This window comes from Syngnathus acus, chromosome 3, assembly GCF_901709675.1.
Source record: "Syngnathus acus chromosome 3, fSynAcu1.2, whole genome shotgun sequence".
NCBI lineage: Eukaryota > Metazoa > Chordata > Actinopteri > Syngnathiformes > Syngnathidae > Syngnathus > Syngnathus acus.
This window is the reverse complement of record NC_051089.1, coordinates 7196002-7214252: the sequence shown is the minus strand read 5'-3', so window position 1 is coordinate 7214252 and position 18251 is coordinate 7196002. Positions and strand designations below refer to the sequence as shown.

The following is an 18251-nucleotide window of genomic DNA, read 5'->3' as shown; positions in this document are numbered from 1 at the left end:
CCTCCCCTTTTTATTCTCTTCCCGTTCCCCCATCTAATAGCCAGCAGCAGTAAATGGGATGCAGAGGCCAAAGATTTAATGTAGCAGAGAGCCATGAAGCCTTTTAAGAAGCCTTCTTCTAACAGGGGGGTTTGAGGGTGGGATCTGACCTGCAGGCAAATATTTTTCAACCAGATGACATCAGAAGATTTCACCATCATGAACAAGATTTTATTCTTATGTTTTTTTCTACAAGTTCCGGCCTTCTCAGATGACTCTCGCACATTTCGCCCGCTCACGTCGGTCTGCCAGCTCAGCTCCGTGCGCATATGTCTCATTTTACTTGCTTGCCTTTTGGAGTTCATTTATTTTATTTTATCTTTGATTCATTATTATGATACGATAAAAGCTACTTGAGCATTTCAGCTGCCGAGGGGCCCTTATCGTTAACCTTGTGGAACGCGTGTAAGAGTGGGCGCCGCACGCCGCATCGCTAATAGCCGACTTAACTCCTCTCTCCTTCTGCGCCTCCTCCACCTTCTGGCTTCATCTACATCGCTCCTTCAATCTGCGTCTCCCGGCGAGCATCTCTTACTTTTCTTATCTGTCTGTCTGATATCCCCTCAATGCTCTAATGGCCTCTGTGAATTCTCACAGATTTTTGTAATAGCAAAACACAATTGCCCAACCATTAAGTGGAAAACTGACCATATTTCCAACTTAAGGAAACCACACACAATTTATTAGATACATTTATGAACGTCATAAAACGTATGTATCACTCCAGCCATTGGCATGAAGCGTAACCGAAAAGGTGTCCCCCTCACTTCTCCCCCAATCTGAGCAGTGGTAGACAGTCCCGAAGGATAACCATCTTTGTTTGAGGCCTTGGAAAACTGTTAATGTGCAACTTTGCACCAGTGGCACTAACGTAACCTTAGAGTGTGTGCGTGCGTTTGTGTGTGTGTGTGTGTGTGTGTGTGGCCTTGTATCAGTCGGGTGGTTCCCATGGGTTTCACATGTCGAGTGACATGGGCTGGTGGTGGTAATGGCCTTTCACATCTCTTAGTCCCCCTGACACACACACACACACGCACACACACACACACACACACACACACACATACACATACACACTCAGATAAAGAGTGATTGATTTGCACAGTAGACATATGAACACAGAAACAAAAAAAACAACAGTATATCTGAATACATCGGAGAGATTGAAGATTTCAAGTGAATTGAAATGATAGACATTTGTGTCTTCATAAGCCCCGCCTCCCAAGAACGGCACTGTGTCCTGATTGGTTCATAGTAAGCGACACCCAAAATATAGCAATTGCCATAATTGAATATGGTCTAATCATAAATTTTTTTCATCACACATCATTTGTTGTACCCAAAAATAATATAGTCATTTTTTAGAAATAACCATCATAGATTGGTTCAGAGCTCACAGACCAATGTAATGCAAATTACTCCCACCTACAGGACAGGAGGGGAATATTTTCTACTGCAGTTTTTTGAACATTCATATTTACAGCGCGGCTTGCCATTATTCGGCCTTGGCCGAGGTCTGCGCTTATTTTGAATGTACTTGCAGAGCCCCCATGATCTATGGTCAACCACACCCTCCCTCCATTAGCTTACATGCTATCTTGCAATTAATGTCCACACGTTTGCACAAACCTTCCATGATTGATGCACTCGCTCTTTGCTCTCTTCCTTTATATGCCTTTTTTGACACTTCCTGTTCACTCTTTTTCATTCAATTCATCATCGCTATAAATTATCTTTGCTCGATTCTGTCTCACATTTCCAATGACAGCACTCCCTTTCTCTTTCACTGTCAACCCATTTTCCACCATTCCCTATCACTTTACCATTCCACCTCCCGGGGTGTAAAGCAGCATAGGTGGCTGCGCATCTGAACTGCATTTGCGAGCTATAAGAGGGTCAGATGTCTATTTGCACTTTTAATGTCTTAACTCTATACGATGGGCCATTTATTCTCACGCTCTCCTCCCTCTTTAGCACCCTCCATCCGCCTGCGAACCCACCCTGTGCGTCTATTTCTCTGGATCTCTCTCGAAGGACACTAAATGTTTTAACTCTCCATTCTATGGGCCATTCATTAAGTTAGTGTACTTTAATAAATAGTCTGACGTGTCACTGGCCAGTGAATTAGTGGCACTTTAAATCCCCTGCTAGCGGCCCAAAGATAGCTGGAGCGTTTGATATGCAGCAACCACATTTACTCGGCGAACCAATTAAAGCTTGCCAGAGATGGCATGAACGTTATTAATAACAAAATCAAGACACCAAACATTACAGCCGAGACTTATCTTTCACCAGGTTGGTTACCAATATAGAATACCTCAACTTTCTTTAGCATGGGTCACATTATAGAACAATATGAAAAGACTGAAAACATTTATGGGCTAAAATATTCTAAATATCAAGGATCGACGTCTGAAAAAACAGCCTTAATTTTGCTCTGAAGTACTTGAAAACCTTCAACCATAAATACTATGTAGAAATTGTGTAACGTTTACCAATTGACGTAAACAATGCTAATTGTAAAAGGATAGGAGATAGGTAACTAGCATATGGTGGTGTGTGTGTGTGTGGGGGGGGGCGTGCATGAGAAGGGATGATTATGCGCATGTGCGTCGACAAGAGAGGCAGGAGGTTAATTCAATCCTATAGACACGCAGCATGGAGGGGATTGGACGGCAGAGCCCTGAGGGTGCCACTGGCCCCGGCCCCAATAAGGGGCACACAGTGTGCACACACAATATGGACAGTGTGACTTGAGGGTATGAAAGCCCAGGAAAAGCCAAATTGTTTTTTATATCTACTTTCTGGTGCATTTCATTTTGAGTTGAGGTGCATGAATGATAAACATGGATTAGAATATATTCATTTATGTCAAGAAAACGAGGCAGGAAACAGGGACAGAAATGGGAGCACATTTAGAAAATCGTGAGGGATTGGGGGCATGGTGAGGTGCCGGTAGAATGGAGGATTGGATGAACAGTGCTTGTGGAAAAAGAATAGATTTAAGGTTTACTAATGTAAGATTTAATGCTGCTTCTGATATGAATCGGAAGCAGCATTTTGTTTATATGGTAACTGGTATAATATGAGTAAAAAATATTTTAAAAAAATATATATATTAATATATTTCAATCCAGTTTTCCTCCCATCTAGCAGGGTAGGAGTATCATATCGTAAAGTGGCCAGCGACGACGAGTCCTAATCAGCCACGAGGGCCCGGATGGCTCCTCATATCCATGTTGCTGCGGAGATTCAGAGAAACAATACATTTACTGCACACATTACCATATTACGTTTAATGTTATTAGACCAGCAAACACAATTTAATCAAATGTAAGTCATACATAAGTAATTTACAAAATGAGACATTATTAATTGGGTGCTCGTCTTCTAGTTTTAATCCGGTTTGTGAGATAGCACTTCTCTGGAATTTAATGCGTCTGGCTGAATAAATTAGTGCATCAAAGTAGGATGAGATGAAACATTTTGTCCCAATGTCTTGTGAGGAGACCAAGAGATATTTTAAGTGCCATCCATGCATCTTTTTTATCCATTCACCCATTAGTCCGCCTGATCCTCAGTGAAAACATCCAGCTCTCATTCATCCAACCAGCATGTACAGTATGCTCCTATCTTTTCAATCATACACATTTGTCCTGCAACTTACGACAATTAAATTTGGTTGGGTCAACCATGAATTCATTCACATTTCAGTCCAGAAATGTATTATTCCCTCCATCCATCCATCCATCCATCCATCCATCCATCCATCCATCCATCCATGATCCCGTTTTCCACCCAAACCATGTAGCACTTTTTCTTCCAGCCAGTCATCCATCCACTCTTCATATCTAGGATATTGATTTCTCTAATTATATTTCTCCTAATTGCTTTTGGCTAATATTTCAGATCAAGTGTGTAGTGTGGTTCCGCCTGTCTCCAGCACGACCCTTCCATTTTTCCTTCCATCATCAATCAATTTTCACTCACCCCAAGTTCCTCCTCCCCCATTTGCTTTTTCCTCCCTTAGTTCCTCCACCCCTTTCCCTCTCTACCTCTTCCCCAGCCCCTAGTCACCTCCTTCCCCCCGCCCCTCCCTTTGCCCCTCTCTGGCTGCTATTGATTAGAAGGCGAACCTCTAATCTCCTTAAGGTCATTAGGAACACTTAATTAAAACCTAGTTAGAATGCTTTTGTTCCACCAAAGCAAATTGCAGCTGTTCAAACACGATTAGTATGATAACAAAACTTGTTAGTATGGCAAAATATTAGAGCCAAAGACAATTTATGAGTTGAAAACAATCCAGATAGTTGGGTCAAATTGGCCCAAGTTGAATTATTTCTGATCCACGTTTTAGAGTCTATCCTGTTTTGTCAATCACCCTGCATTGATCAAATGACCACTCGAAAGTATGAGACATAGTCCATATTTTTAATCTGTGACGTAATGCTTGACCATGCTTCCAGTGACCAGTAATAATCTCCGTTGCCTGGTAACGGCGCTGGCGTCCCCTCCACCGTAAGAGCCACTTAAGTGACACCCTCTACCCACACAGGTGGGGGCGTACCGTCAGAACATTATTGAATATGCTTAAGGTACGGCTGTCATTAGTGAGCGTTATTTTCTTTTTACCGCGGCAGTAATTTATACCAGAGTATCGTGTAATATGTGAGGCGATCGTTACTTTGAAATGAGCGCGGCTTGTTGCGCCTGTGACCAGATGGCGGCTGGCTGCTGCTAATCTACTTAGGTGCAGCGTCCGCGTGTGTTGTTTGTTTTGAAAGAGATTGCACCGAAAAAGACGAGAAGAGCACGGGGACGAGTTGGCAAACCCGGATAACTAAATTTTTTTTTTTTTTGCGGTTTCCTTTTTTTCCGTCATAAAACCAGAAATTGAGCCAAAGGAACTATTACGAGTCAAATTAAGGACTACTCCTCCCCGCTCCCTCCCGTCTGGCAAGTGACGGCTGTTTGGCTGCACGTACAGGTAGTTGCGTCGAATTTACTAATTTGATTTTTACGTACAGCGTTGTGCAGCGGGAGCAAGCAGCAACAGGTGAGCCGCAAACTGCTTTTGCTTATTTGCAACAAATTTGTGACGGCATACAGCAAGAGTGAGCCACCGTTATTAGATACACTGTGTCCATCCTCTACAAGGCACATTATTGTGTGCGGGGTGCAAGTAATTCAACACTTGAGCCCGACTGCTCCGCTGGCCTCCTTTTGTGTGTATGTGTGTCAAAATGTGAAATTGAAGCTGATAAGCATTGCAATGAAGAGAGATTTTGACATAAGCCTCAATTTCCTGCAAACCAATGCGGAAAAAAAAAAAAAGCGGTCGGGTTGTATGAGAACCTGGAGGCCAGATGCCAGGAGGAAACAGGGCATGTTTAATTCAATGGGGAATGAAGAAAAGGGGAGAAAGTGATGTAGCAGTATCAGTTGAGCCGTGCCTCCATCAAGCTGTACATGATAGTGTTGGCTTTGGCCAGGGAATAGCCTGCATGGCATTTCACTTGCCTCAGATTTGTCTCATTTTGGATTTTGCTCTGACCACATTTCTCTGCCGCTCTCCCTCCCTCCACAGGTTGTGAAATCCTAGCTATCATGCGAAGGCTTTGGTTGTGCTCGGTGTGTGCGGCGGACAGAGGCAGTGTAACCGACACCTAAGCTTTGCACCTTCACCCTTGGGGGCAGCGGCCTGCAAAAAATGTCTCCCTAACTCGGCCACCATGACACCATGCCAGTCATCACTTATTCAAGCGCTGTTGGGAGGCTTCCAAGGTATCTCCAGCTTCTGGAACATCCCACTGGCCTCAGGAATTCTCCAAAAACTCACATATACTGTTATAAAATCTTGGATTCTACCATCTTTTAGGGTCGTAGGGGGTCGCAAACATGACAGACCACCAAAGAGTGGAAAGAGAAGAACATGGCGAGATCAATTATGGATTGACTGCAACTGGCAAGTTGGAAAAGTTGAGGGAGAAGCTGCTAGGATTTCATTCATTGATGTACAAAGAGAAGATGAGCTCCAACAGGACCAAAACAAGAGCAGAAGCCACAAATATCCTGTAAAGAATTGTACAGAAGAACGTGTTAAGAGAGACTATAAAATAATGATGAGGTGGCAAGCTATCTTCTTCTGTATATGTGTCCTCTTCATTGGCCTGGTTCCAAAACCTGCTTCATCACAGGTAAGAAAAATGTTTGGCTTTGCTGGTGACTATTTGGAGTCCTTTTTGCTCTGGGTTGTTTCTGGCTCGAATTGAGTCAGAGGTGGTGTTGACTTGGATTGGCTCAAGCACTTTTTCTGCAGAGTATTTACATGCATTTTCTTCTTCTTCTATAGGGTCTCAATTTTAAATCAGTTTTAAATAAAATTATTAAAAAATGTCTAAAATTATCAAATCTATCAAATAGGTATAAAATATGTCATTTTAAATAAAATAAAAAATAAATATAGCATCACTAGTTAGCAATAAATTAAATATAGTAAATGTGGCATTGTTTAATGGTAGTTCAACATTGAGCCATTTCATTGACACATTTCACATTTAATGGCAAAATATTTAAGATTACCTTCATTCTACCTTTACAGTCAACTGCAAGTGGATTTTACAAGCTTATCATCTTAAATGGTTAAAGCAAAATTCCAGTCCTTCCAAAATGCTACCATTCTAAATTTCTTTCTTCTTATAGCAGTATTTGGTACAACTGCTTTCGACTTTCTCGTTTTTATATTGCTAACTAATCTCACTCATTTTCAGTGTACGCGAGCAATCGCTCGGTGTGCTTTTAAGACAGGCCATCCACCGGATGAGTTCCACATACATTAGTTAACGCACAGGCCGTTAAATTGCGTAGCTCTCAACGACATTGTCATTACTGTATCCATGTGTGTCGGCTTACTGCTGATAAGAATAAGTACACGAGGTCCAGGCGAAATAGAAACGGTCACACTTGTTCAACCTTCTGTCGTTATAACAGGGACATTTCCCGCCAATGGAGAACATTGGTGCCTTCAAACCCGTGTCCGCCTCGCCGCCTCGTTTTAGCTGTGGGGTTCCGGATCGGAGCGTCTACTGCCGGACGGCTTCCTCACAAGCCGAGCTTCTGACGTGCCATCGGGCCTCCTGCATCCAGGAGTGTCCCTATAGAGACTCCATGCCACCTTATGCCCCACTACTATTGCCTGCTTACAGGTAATCAGATGTTTACGTAACTATTTATGACTAAGACCAGATATTTGAGGCATTCTGGCCAATGAGTATGTTCATGGAACAATATTGACCAATTTCATAATTTTCCTTCAAACCAGGGGTGCTTGCATCACAGAAGATGCTAAAGACATTGGTCCTATCCTCCGTCAGAGATCACAGTTGGACCGCTTGACCACATCGATGTCAAGCGGGGATTCCCGTAGTGTTGTGTTTCGTCAAGGCCAGCAGGAATGTCTGCTGTCTCCCCCCTCTCAGAAGATGGGAGCATCGGGATCCCTCACACTGGCGTTGTGGATTAAACCAAGCTCTCTCGGAGAGATGTGAGTCTGCTTTTTTCTGTTTTTATGGGTGAATAGGTTAAAAATCCAAGTTAGCCTCAGTTGAGGTTGATTGGTTTTGCTCTTGGTCTTTTGTCTTGGAACACTTAGATTTTTTTAGTGGAAATGAGATGCAGAGGCCAAAAAGTAAAGCGTTTGATTGACATTTCTGACAGAATGGTCAGAAACCATTCCACGTTGCATGTGTTTTTTTCAAAAGTGAACTTACAATATATTCCGCTCAATGGCTTTTATCTTTTCAGCGTAACTGTCAATACGTCTGCCATATCTCATTCATGATTCGCGCTGAGTTTTTGTTTGTGCAACTTGTCTCCTTGGACATTCAGAGTCTTGTTGTCCTGCTGAACATAACACCTGTACCCGGCTTTCTCTCTCTCTGTGGCTTTCTGATGTTGTCGTCAGCCGACTGTCTTTTGTAGTCGGCGCAGCCATGGCCGCCATCAAAGTCTCCAGATGAAAAGAGGTCTCAATCCTCACCTCCGTCCATCTCCTATTTTGTCCCTCGGTCGTTCGTACACATTTGAATGGACGGAACCAGCCACCTGTTTTTACTTAGCAGAGTTATTACAATGCCTAAAAGAGGAGATGATCATGAAATATAGCATGATAAGTTTTCCATGACTTCAAAGTTTCAAAATGTCCTTTAGCAGTGTCAGACTGAATAAACAAGATGACGTGTTTATAATTCAAGTTGAAAATCAGCAAAAAAATTGACAAAGTATTTTTGACTATATTTCCTGCGCTTCTTTTCACACTCGTACATCGTGTCACCCAGATGCTCTTGTCTCATTCATCCATCAGTGATTTATATGGAAGGCGTCCCTGGGTTTATAAAAGCCGTGATTTCCCATAAAATGTCACTGATGGTGGTTAATATGACACGTGGAAGGTGTTCGCCTGTGCGAGTCCGCAACCCGTGTAGCACCAGAACCCCAGTAGTCGTGTAAAATATTAATATTACATGTATAAATGTCAAAATGAGAGACTGCGTCCAGTGGTGCTCAACTCAACATGAATGTTTGTGGTTCAAGTCTTGGTGCTGAGAAACCTCTTCACCCCGTGTCATTTCTTATTGATGTTTGCATTTTTTTCTTTTGTTTTCCTTTCTCAGGATGCTGTTGGAGAAAAGCTCAAGGGACCAGTCAGTCTTTTCAGTGACAGTGTCGGAAAGGGTCGTCAGTATAAAGTACACTCAGTCCACAAGTTCAGTACCTCTGATTGTCAGCTTTAAAACCGAGGGACGGCTCGTGGTGGATACGTGGACACACATTGTTTTACAGGTAACAAAACACACACATGCATTCAGAAACTAGTTCTATGTGAATTTTTTTTTTTTTTTTGAAAATGAATGGATGGACCAGCACTTTTTTTCTTCTTCCTGAAGTCAGCACACAACTGTTTTCTCAAATACAGAGATAGCATAACTTGATTAAAACATATTGATGAGATTTCCTCAAATACGAGTGGAGCAAGTCAAGTGGAGTCAAGTGGAGCAAGGACCACAAATATCATAGGGATTGTTTTCAAAGAACAAAAGCAGTCTTTCTTTGGCCATAAAACTTCTCAAATGGCGCCTGTGAAGGGGCGGACATTTTTAGGCTGTAAGCGACTCTCAGGATGTTTGTGCTTGGTGGAAGAGTATCGTTTTACGCGTTGCTCTGCTGAACAATCTCCCTTTCAGCATCTCGGAACAAGAACAAGGCGGCTGTGGGAGAAAACATGTTTCGATACCTGTTGCTGTTGCTTTTCATGCTTTTGGCTTTAAAATGGATCAATTTTTGTTAAGTATAAGTGTCTTTAATCAGACACTCAATTCAACACTGATGTAAAAAGTGATACATCTGTTTAGCTCGTTCAGTTTAGTTAGCTGTTGTTTAGTTAGTTTTTAGGCAGATGCCTTGCACATTACAGTACTGCAAGTTTAATGTGTGCAGGTTCCTGTGTCTCCACAATGCCCGTGCAAATATATGTGCTTGAGATAGCGCAACCCTCATAGCCAATTTGCTACCAGGGTGTTATGTCTTAGAGGTGTTCGCGTGTATTCCTGTGAATCAGTCTCCCTTTTGTTTAATGGCGTGCTGATGTGATCGGCTTTGACCATTCAGAGTCGTAACATAATCATCCTTGACATTCAAACACCATTCGCATACTGTCACTCTCATGCCTGTGCACACACACACACACACACACACACACACACACACGCTCACGCAGCAACTTGCAGTTTAGTGCTAATTTGTTGCTGTGTGTCAACTGCGAAACAGATATTTCCCCATGAAGGAGATTTAGAAACATTCCCGTACACGTACACACACCAGTCATCTGTCGGTTTGAAAAGATCAAAACAGCAAAAAAAGACAGTCTAAAGGAACACGGGTTTCCGAGTGCCGGGAGCAATGCACACACATGCACGCACACAATCACATGTGAGCACACACAGGGCCAAGAGCAAGGTGCTGTAGGGAGGCTGCCGCTCCCAAGGTAGTTGTCTCATCTGATTATGATAACAATGTACGGAGTAGCGGAGGAAAAGGTAGCCGGGAGGGGACTGGAGCGAGAGAGAGAAAGGGGGGGGGGCGGTTTAGGAAGTAGTGATAGTTCACTTCAAAGACTCTAATCTGTGGCTCATTTGAACATCGTAGCAGGATTTTGCCAAGGTAGCAGCACATGTTCATATGTTTAGGTTATTAAAGTCCTCACTGTCTCATAGATGATGCCTTGGAGTTTCCTCTCGTGCAGTCATGGGTTACCGGAGCCAACATTAGAAAACGGTTTTGGGACACTGGCTGGAAACTCGTTTTTCCCATTGGTAGAATGCGATTGGAGCAAAAGTGAGAGCCGTTCTAGTTTTTTTTCAAGATGTTTCTAAACCAACATTCTGCTTGAGTTTTCAATGTTATGAACTTAGACGTGTTCAACTTTAGAGGTTCCACTCTCTTTCCCCAAACCAAATGGACAAGAACGTGTTTGCATGCATGCGGTTCTAGTTCACTATTCTCTAATTAGTTAATTAAGCAGTAGTTTGTGTTGACGAAGGTAAAGGTCGGTGTAGTGGGCATGACTGAGCCAACTGTAATCTGTGTCACTACAAAGAACCCTCCACGTATCCATCCTTCCTTTCTCGTTTTTTAATTATTATTTCTTTCAGAGCGCCCCCCTCATTGCTTCCTGCATTGAAAGAAAAAAAAAAGTCTTCTAGACTAATGGTCTTTATTAAAAGGTTGGCATGTCACCTTATATATGCCCTCGATCTCTTTTTGTCCCCCTCTCTGCTTCTTTCCTTTTCTCTTTCCCAGCCTCATCTATCTCTTCAAAGACCCCCTCCCGCCGCCAACCACCCCTTCATTGTCTCTTCGCCTCCACCTTCCGCGTCCTTCCCCCTCTGCCTCTCATTTTCTTTACACTCACACCCTGTTCCTCTCTCTCTCCCCCTCTCCATCTCCCTGGGGACAATTTTCTTTTCTTAAATAAACTGTCATAGCTAGTGTTAAAATATGGGCCTTACACGGGGCGAGCGCGACGAGGCAAAGGCACGGGGCCCTGGGCTGGTATAAAACATGGATAATATGCTGTGAGAGGTAATTGTATCTTTTAGCACTGAGATGAGTAGAACAAATGTATCTCCCCCTTTCTTTTTCTCTTTTTATTCCTTTTGCTCCTCACCTCCGCTTCCTATCTCTTGCCTTGCACACCGCGCACGACGTAATACGATAGAGTGAATATTGGCTGTACATCAGAGCTGCTAACAGTTCATTGTGGCAATGGGTGGGGAGGGGGTATGAAAGAGAAGCTCGGGAAAACAAGAGAACGTGCAAAACAGGAGAGAGAGAGAGAGCAGGAAGGGTGAAGGAAAAGTGAAGATGATGCAATTGTTCTACTAATCACATTGGACTTTTAATTGTGTCTCAAGCTCAAATGATGTTAAGTTTATTATGATTAGTTCCGATGTAATGGCATTAAGGAGCGATCATTCAGTGTTGTTATAAAATTACACTGAGGCCCTGAGGGTCTCTGTTTGTTTGGTCCTTTTTGAGGACACATACAAGGATAGGTGATGGAGGAGAACCAGTTCCCAACTTAGGTGCAGTGTTATTGAAATGTCTAGCTGATTTTATATTTAGGGCCCCATTTTCATGCTCAGTACAAATCTGGAACAAAGTGCAGTCTTGCTGTGCATAGTTTTTTTTGACCGGTGCGAGTAGAAAAGGGTGTCTGCGTCGTTGTGGGAGTGAATACAGCTGACTTACTTTCTAGCCAATGACAGCGGCTCTACTCATTCACTAAATTCAGCGACAGGCCTGCACAGTCTTTGACAAAGCGGAAGCAAAAATCGACTCTCTGGCGTCCACGCAGAAGCTGAAAGCCTCACCAATCAACAGGTTTCGTTCTTTTCTTGTTCAGTTTTGCTTTTGTCAACATTGAAATCTCTTTTATTAGACCATTCCTTCCAGCATCCCTGATTCACTCCTCCCCACACCCCCTCCTTTATCTCACTCGCTTGCTCCTTATTGACAGATTCCCTGGCTGTGTTAGTATTTGTCTTATCAGTGAGTGGCTTGTCACTCATTCAGTCACTAGTAAAGCCGTAGGTGGGGCTGAAGAGAAAGTGAAGACAGTCTGGGCCAGGATGTTGGGAAGAAGATAGTTGATGTTTGAGATGAGGAGAAACAACATGCTGGTGTTTATACAGAACGAAAGTGCCACATTTAATCAAAACAAGGCCAGTCGAGATTTTTTTTTTAAAAAATCGAGTCCTCCTTTTCACGTTTGGCGGTTTTCTTTATAGATAAAATGCATTTGCTTTGTGTGCGGTGTCTCCATAGCATGGCAGGCCTGTTTTGTATGTCGAGTTCCTCTCTGCCGCATCTATCTGTAGCTCACCGCTATCAAGTGAGCTTAGTGGGGAAACACTGTGGTCCACACTATGTACTTAGCCACAGCTTGGCACAAGTGTGAAAATGGAGAAGAGCTTGATTCAAAATGCTCCTCTACAGATCACTAAAAGCTTTCCACTCATGGTATGACTTACCTCGCTTTCACGGAGGCTTAGATGCTTGCCAGTGTTTTTTTTTTTTATAAACGCAAAGGATGTTTTAAAGGATCTTAGAACATGTGCATTCCAGGTGTTGTCTTATTCCTCTTGAAATATTTATATAAGTGACAGATATTGGCAGAAAATAGGGTTAGGGTCTTAAATTCAGTCCACCTGTGAAAAATTGATTGGACATGATTTGGAAAGGTACTCTCACCTCAACGTACAAATCAGGCGGAGCGTACAGAAACATTTCAAGGTGCGTACATGTGATGTCTCAGTTACTTCATTTTTAATAAATCATCTTGAGAGGCTTTCTCCAGTGTCAACCCCACAAGGAGCCTCACCTGTCGGGCCGCTACCAGAATGTTCAATCACGCCACTGTTAGCTCTCTAGCCGGTGCCAACAATAGTTACTTCTTGCCAACATGGCATCTTAGAGGAAACCAAGCAACTCATTATTTGTTGTGTTTAAAAGAGAAGTTATTTTTTTAAACACGAGACGGATTAGGTACCTTCATAGCAGTGTTTTCATCTCACTATAGACGAAATGGCATCAGTCCAAATGAAACCAGTTGTCGCCACTTTAAAAGTCAAGTAAAAAAACACTTCCGACATTGTCAAAGAGTTCTGAAATTCTCCTGATGTAGAGGTAAAGGAAAGAACTGCAGTAAAAGCAGATGAATCGAAGAAAGGAAATAAAAACTAAGTGTTTATGAGAGCTAACAAAGAGGACTTGGCTGTGTTTCAGAAGGGCACGTGGCAGCGAAGGAGGATGAAGCGCTTCACCATTCATTTACATCAGCTCTGACAACTGCCTCACATCTCCCCAAGAGCCACACGGCTCAGGCTTAAAGATTCTTAAAGTGGGCCCTTCTTCTGGTTCCCTCTCTCTGACTTTGCCTCTGCTTCCTCCTCCCCTTCCTCCTCTTACTCCCATTCTCTCCTGAGCTCTCGTGCGCTTGCCAGTCTTCAATCAGCCATCATGAAAGTGTCTGTCTGCGCGTCTTAACCATCCTCTGAGAGGCAGACACTTGTCTGGGACTGCCTTCATCCCCTAAAGGCGTTTTTTTTTTTCTTTCTTTGACTTATTTCCCTCCTCACACCTTTTCAACTTTCCTCGAGATGACAACAAATGAGAGCGACAGGGCAGGAAAGGAGAAACGGTGAGAGAAGTGGACAGAAAGATATCACTTTTGTAAATATCCCTTTTAATTGTTTTAATAAAGGTGCTGAGGGAAAGAGAAGGGAAACAAAAAGTAGTGAAATGATGCAATGGACAAAGCAAGGAAGACCAGTGCAAATGAAAGATGGAGGATGCGGGAGGGAGGGAGGGAGGGAGGGAGGGAGGGAGGGAAGGGGGTCTTAAGAATCACGATTATCAGTATCCACAGAGTGTTTCCCAAAAAAGTGGATTTGGAGATTGTGCAAAGGGAAAGAGTGCACACATTAAAGTTTTTCTTATGGAGGTGTCTTTTTTTTACCCGCTCCCTCCCGTGGGTTTGATGTGAAAGGGAGCCGCCGCTGCTTTGACAATGTTGTCGGCTGTGCCGTTTTCCATATTCATGCTGCAGATCGAAAGAGGACAGAGGCAAGAGCGCAGAGATTTTTGGTCAAACAGAAAGCTCATTTGCGCTGAGGCAGTTTAGCCCCAGGCTTTCCCGCTACTGGGGAAATGAGTTGGAAGATTAGTCGTATGCATAATTCACACTCGCACACTGGGTCACACAAAGATATGCAAAAAAAAAATGTTTGTATACTTAGATTGTTGCACAGGTTGAATGCATGGACAAGTTGCTCTTTTATGACGACAGGAGATTGCAATTCGGAGCAGTGCCATAAAAAATTCTGAAGATGCCGGACAACTTCTATGTGTCATTCTGACTGACTTTCAGGTGCACGACAGACATGCCAGTTTGTTCCTGAATGGGCTGGAGGAGGATGGGACACCTTTTGAGACCCAATCATTGCCCTTCAGATTGCATGACAGCAATGAGGACAGCACCATGAGGGTGGGACTCGGCTCCAAAGGTAAACATGGCACAAATATTGACAGGTGATATTTGGAGAACCGGTAATATTTCCAAGTTAATCATGTGCCTAATGTTCAAAATGTGTGTTTGTTAATATGATGTCAATGATATCACCCATTCTCTTTTGTGATTGATTGGTAGTGCCCGTGAGCCATCTCTAAGTCAATAGGAGAGAGATTGAGAGAAAAATGATATCCGTTCATCGCCAGAGTGATAAACGAGTGTTTTTCTTCTCGTTTATCAGGCATTGATCTTTGGTTCACTGCAGGTAGCATCTGATAAGTTGAAGATCACATCAGAGGTTGTGATCAATACAAGTGATTGGCTCGGCGGTGTGTGTGTATGTGTAGCTGATCGTCGAACCCCGGGGGCTGTGTCTGGAATTTTGACCAGAGAATTGATTGTGCGAATGCTGATCAGAAGTATTGATTAGCAACTATGTCTGTTGTTGGTGGGAGGAATCTGTGTCTGAGGAGTAACAAGAAACAAAGGATCATGTGTAATTTCTTTGCCTTAAAAAAAAAACACACGTATAGTCGCCGGTATCTGCTGTCAACAATTCCAACGAAATACATAAACAGCCACTTAGCCATGCAGCGGATGACTGAAACGTGCAGTTTGGAAGACAGATACCTCCACACAGAAGAGAGAATTAAGGCTTATACCTTGCATCATCCCACTAACAATAGGCAGAGTGCTTTACAGAGGAAGCCATAATCCCATTTCCACACGCTAAAGAAATCCTCAGCCAAAGTCTCAGGCTGCACAACCACACACTGTTCGAACGCACTTAGATCCCATAACACTCTCGTACTGTCTTTCGGTTTTCGATACACTCAACCACCTTGGACAGTGTAGTCGAGCCAAGCGCGCCAAAGCCTCCCTCAAATGCAAATGCGAACGCACCCAAGCGTGCTCACGCTTGGACTTTGTTGGAATACTCACAAACGCGCACATTCGGACAAAGCTAGATATGGCAGGGCTTCTGTCGACGCTTAGAGACGACATCCTTTTTCTAACAGTTGTTGTCAACTTTGTTGGACACGAAAACACCTGGGCTGTCTTTGGATCGACATCATTGCCCGTTTGTGTTTTAGTCTTTCATGTTCAAGCCAGCATTGTCGCATTTAGAAGCTTGTGTGTTGAGATGTGTTCACTTCTGGGTTTGATGGCACCTCTTTGTAGAGTCCAGTCGTTTCCTCGCACACCGTTTTTATTCTTTGACTTTCAACTGTCACTGTTCTGTTACTGTATATTAATGTTTGCTTTAATTCACTGTTTTCACTGACTATATGGTTGTCCTATTGCTACATGTGAAATATTTTGTGACAGCTGCTGCTGCTGTAAAATGCGCCATATAAATAAAGTTCGGTTATATTGCATCCTATTATATAGACAGAAGTTCAGAATCCACACATCACATCTTCAGGTGTAGAGTAAGAGCTGTGTGATAAACACCGTGTTTCTCAGTAATTAATGACTTTCTGGCATCTTGCCAGGCTAATGCAAATGCTTTAAAAGCATTGCTGCTCTTTAGTGGCACCAAATGCAGACTGTGACTGATCTTTGTCAGCCTTGGATCATGAAGCAAGCTTATATGAGCAGGTATATGGGCAGCCTCACTTAGCTGTTATCAAGAAACCGATAAGATAATCTACTAAATACTGTGAAATCCTCTCACTCTCCGACTTTAGTACAAACCCATTAACACCTTACCGGTGTTCTTTTCATCTCTCCAGGGTCCAATCAGTTCATGGGGCGGATGCAGGACTTTAGATTTTATCCTGCCACTTTGACCAACAGGTAAGGTGGATAGACACATGTGTCAATGGATGCTTTTGTGAATGAATCGACGGAGGCTGTCTGATGCTGGGAAACGAAAGATGTGGATTAGTTTTGAATAATGAATAGTTGAAGGAAGAAAGAAATGTCTAATCCTTCCATCTTAAAATCCATACTGCTTCTGGAGGATTTTCCTTAGAAATTCAATACAAGAGAATTAGTGTTTCTTTTGACACTGATGTAGATAGTAAGGACTCAAATGAGACAAATTATGATTATTTTGTGCTTGTGTTCTGCCAAATAAAACAATTACCAAGTGCTTAAAAAATGTTCTTTTAAAAAAAACGACTTGGCGTCATTGTGCTAAACATTAAGTGTCTGTTTGGGTAAAACTAAGTGTCATTTAAAAATTTTAATCATGCAGTTATTCTACTTTATCAAACACTTCTTTGTAATGCTTTTTCATTCAACAGGGAAATAGTAGAGATTTATTCCGGTGTCCTGCCACAGCTTCATTCTCAGTCTGAATGTCGCTGCCCTGCCACTCATCCCAGAGTGCATCCCTTAGTAGAAAGGTACACTCAATGTTTTTTCATCTTTTATTTTATTTATTTATTTATTTATTTATTTTATTTTGTGAACAGATATTGTATCCCCAATGGCGTTGAAGACACTACCAATGACAGAGTTTTAAGATTGAACCTGAATGCACACCCACTGGCTTACATCAACGATCAAGACATGGGCACCGTGTGGCGCTCCAAGCTTATGACTATGCAGGAATTGGACGAAGGCTTCACTATAACTGTGGATCTGGCAAATGGACAGTACCAGGTAACTCAATGTCAATGGTAATTTCATGTACCCCTCCTTTTGACTTACTTCACCTCTTGTTGAGATTTTTTCAATACAATTTTGGCAGTCCATTTTCTTTTAATTTTTATTCCCTACTCTCCGTTTCAGGTATTCTATGTCTTAATTCAGTTTGCTGGCCCGTTGCTTGAGTCGCTCTTGATCCAAAGGCAAAGACTCACTGATCAGCAGAACAGCACCAACGGAGAGCAGCCCTGGTTGGACTGGCAGTATGTGGCCAAAGACTGCAGTGTATTTGACATGCAGAACAATGGGCCGCTGCTGACACCGGACTCAGTCAACTGTCTACAACTGCCCAGGTAGACCCGATACATACTTTTGAATACAAAAGTTGTATTTTAAACATTCTACACAAAAATAATTTTATTTGACAAGTCATTGCAAGCTGTAGTAATATCGCTAAGATTTGATTTGAGGTCAGAAAGCTGTCATAAAATAACTACTAATTAAATCTTAAATGTGAATTTTAAAATCTGATTTACGAACATCGGGACTAGAGGCACACTTTATTATAACTCACCTCACCTTCCTTCAGCCTTTGGCAGATTCCTTTTTCCAGGCCCTCCTTTGATAGCAGACCCACCAAACTTGGAACACGGTCTAACATATTCGTGAGCGCACAGTGTCTCACCGGCTGCATTTTGGCTCTTCTGCTGGTATCAAGGCCCGAGTTGGCTGGGGTCCCCTACCTTTGTGAGATCAGAGATTATGCAGTCACTTCTCATTTTTTGCTTGACTGACAGATTATATCACACACAACTGTGCCTGGCACACTTGCATGCACGAGTTAATTTGGCAGGAGAGCAGTTGAATCTCACATTGGCAACATAATAAAACACGTTCTGACCTTAGCGGCTGATAATCATATCAATAAGGGAAAGCTTTGTTTGATCTGGAAGATTTGCGTCTCTTATCTTGTTATATTTATTTA

At 42.7% G+C, this 18251-nt stretch overlaps 1 protein-coding gene across 1 annotated transcript in view; it reads left to right on the top strand.

Moving 5' to 3' along the window:
• The first annotated feature begins 4643 nt into the window (after positions 1-4643).
• The window catches only part of ush2a (Usher syndrome 2A (autosomal recessive, mild)), a 114156-nt gene continuing 100548 nt past the window's right edge, over positions 4644-18251 (top strand). The window contains 11 exon segments of the mRNA XM_037248012.1: positions 4644-5095; positions 5627-5823; positions 5918-6236; positions 7030-7244; positions 7361-7582; positions 8712-8880; positions 14528-14663; positions 16405-16468; positions 16921-17022; positions 17092-17281; positions 17411-17619. Coding sequence (XP_037103907.1) covers positions 5780-5823; positions 5918-6236; positions 7030-7244; positions 7361-7582; positions 8712-8880; positions 14528-14663; positions 16405-16468; positions 16921-17022; positions 17092-17281; positions 17411-17619 — 1670 coding nt within the window. The 5' untranslated portion in view covers positions 4644-5095; positions 5627-5779.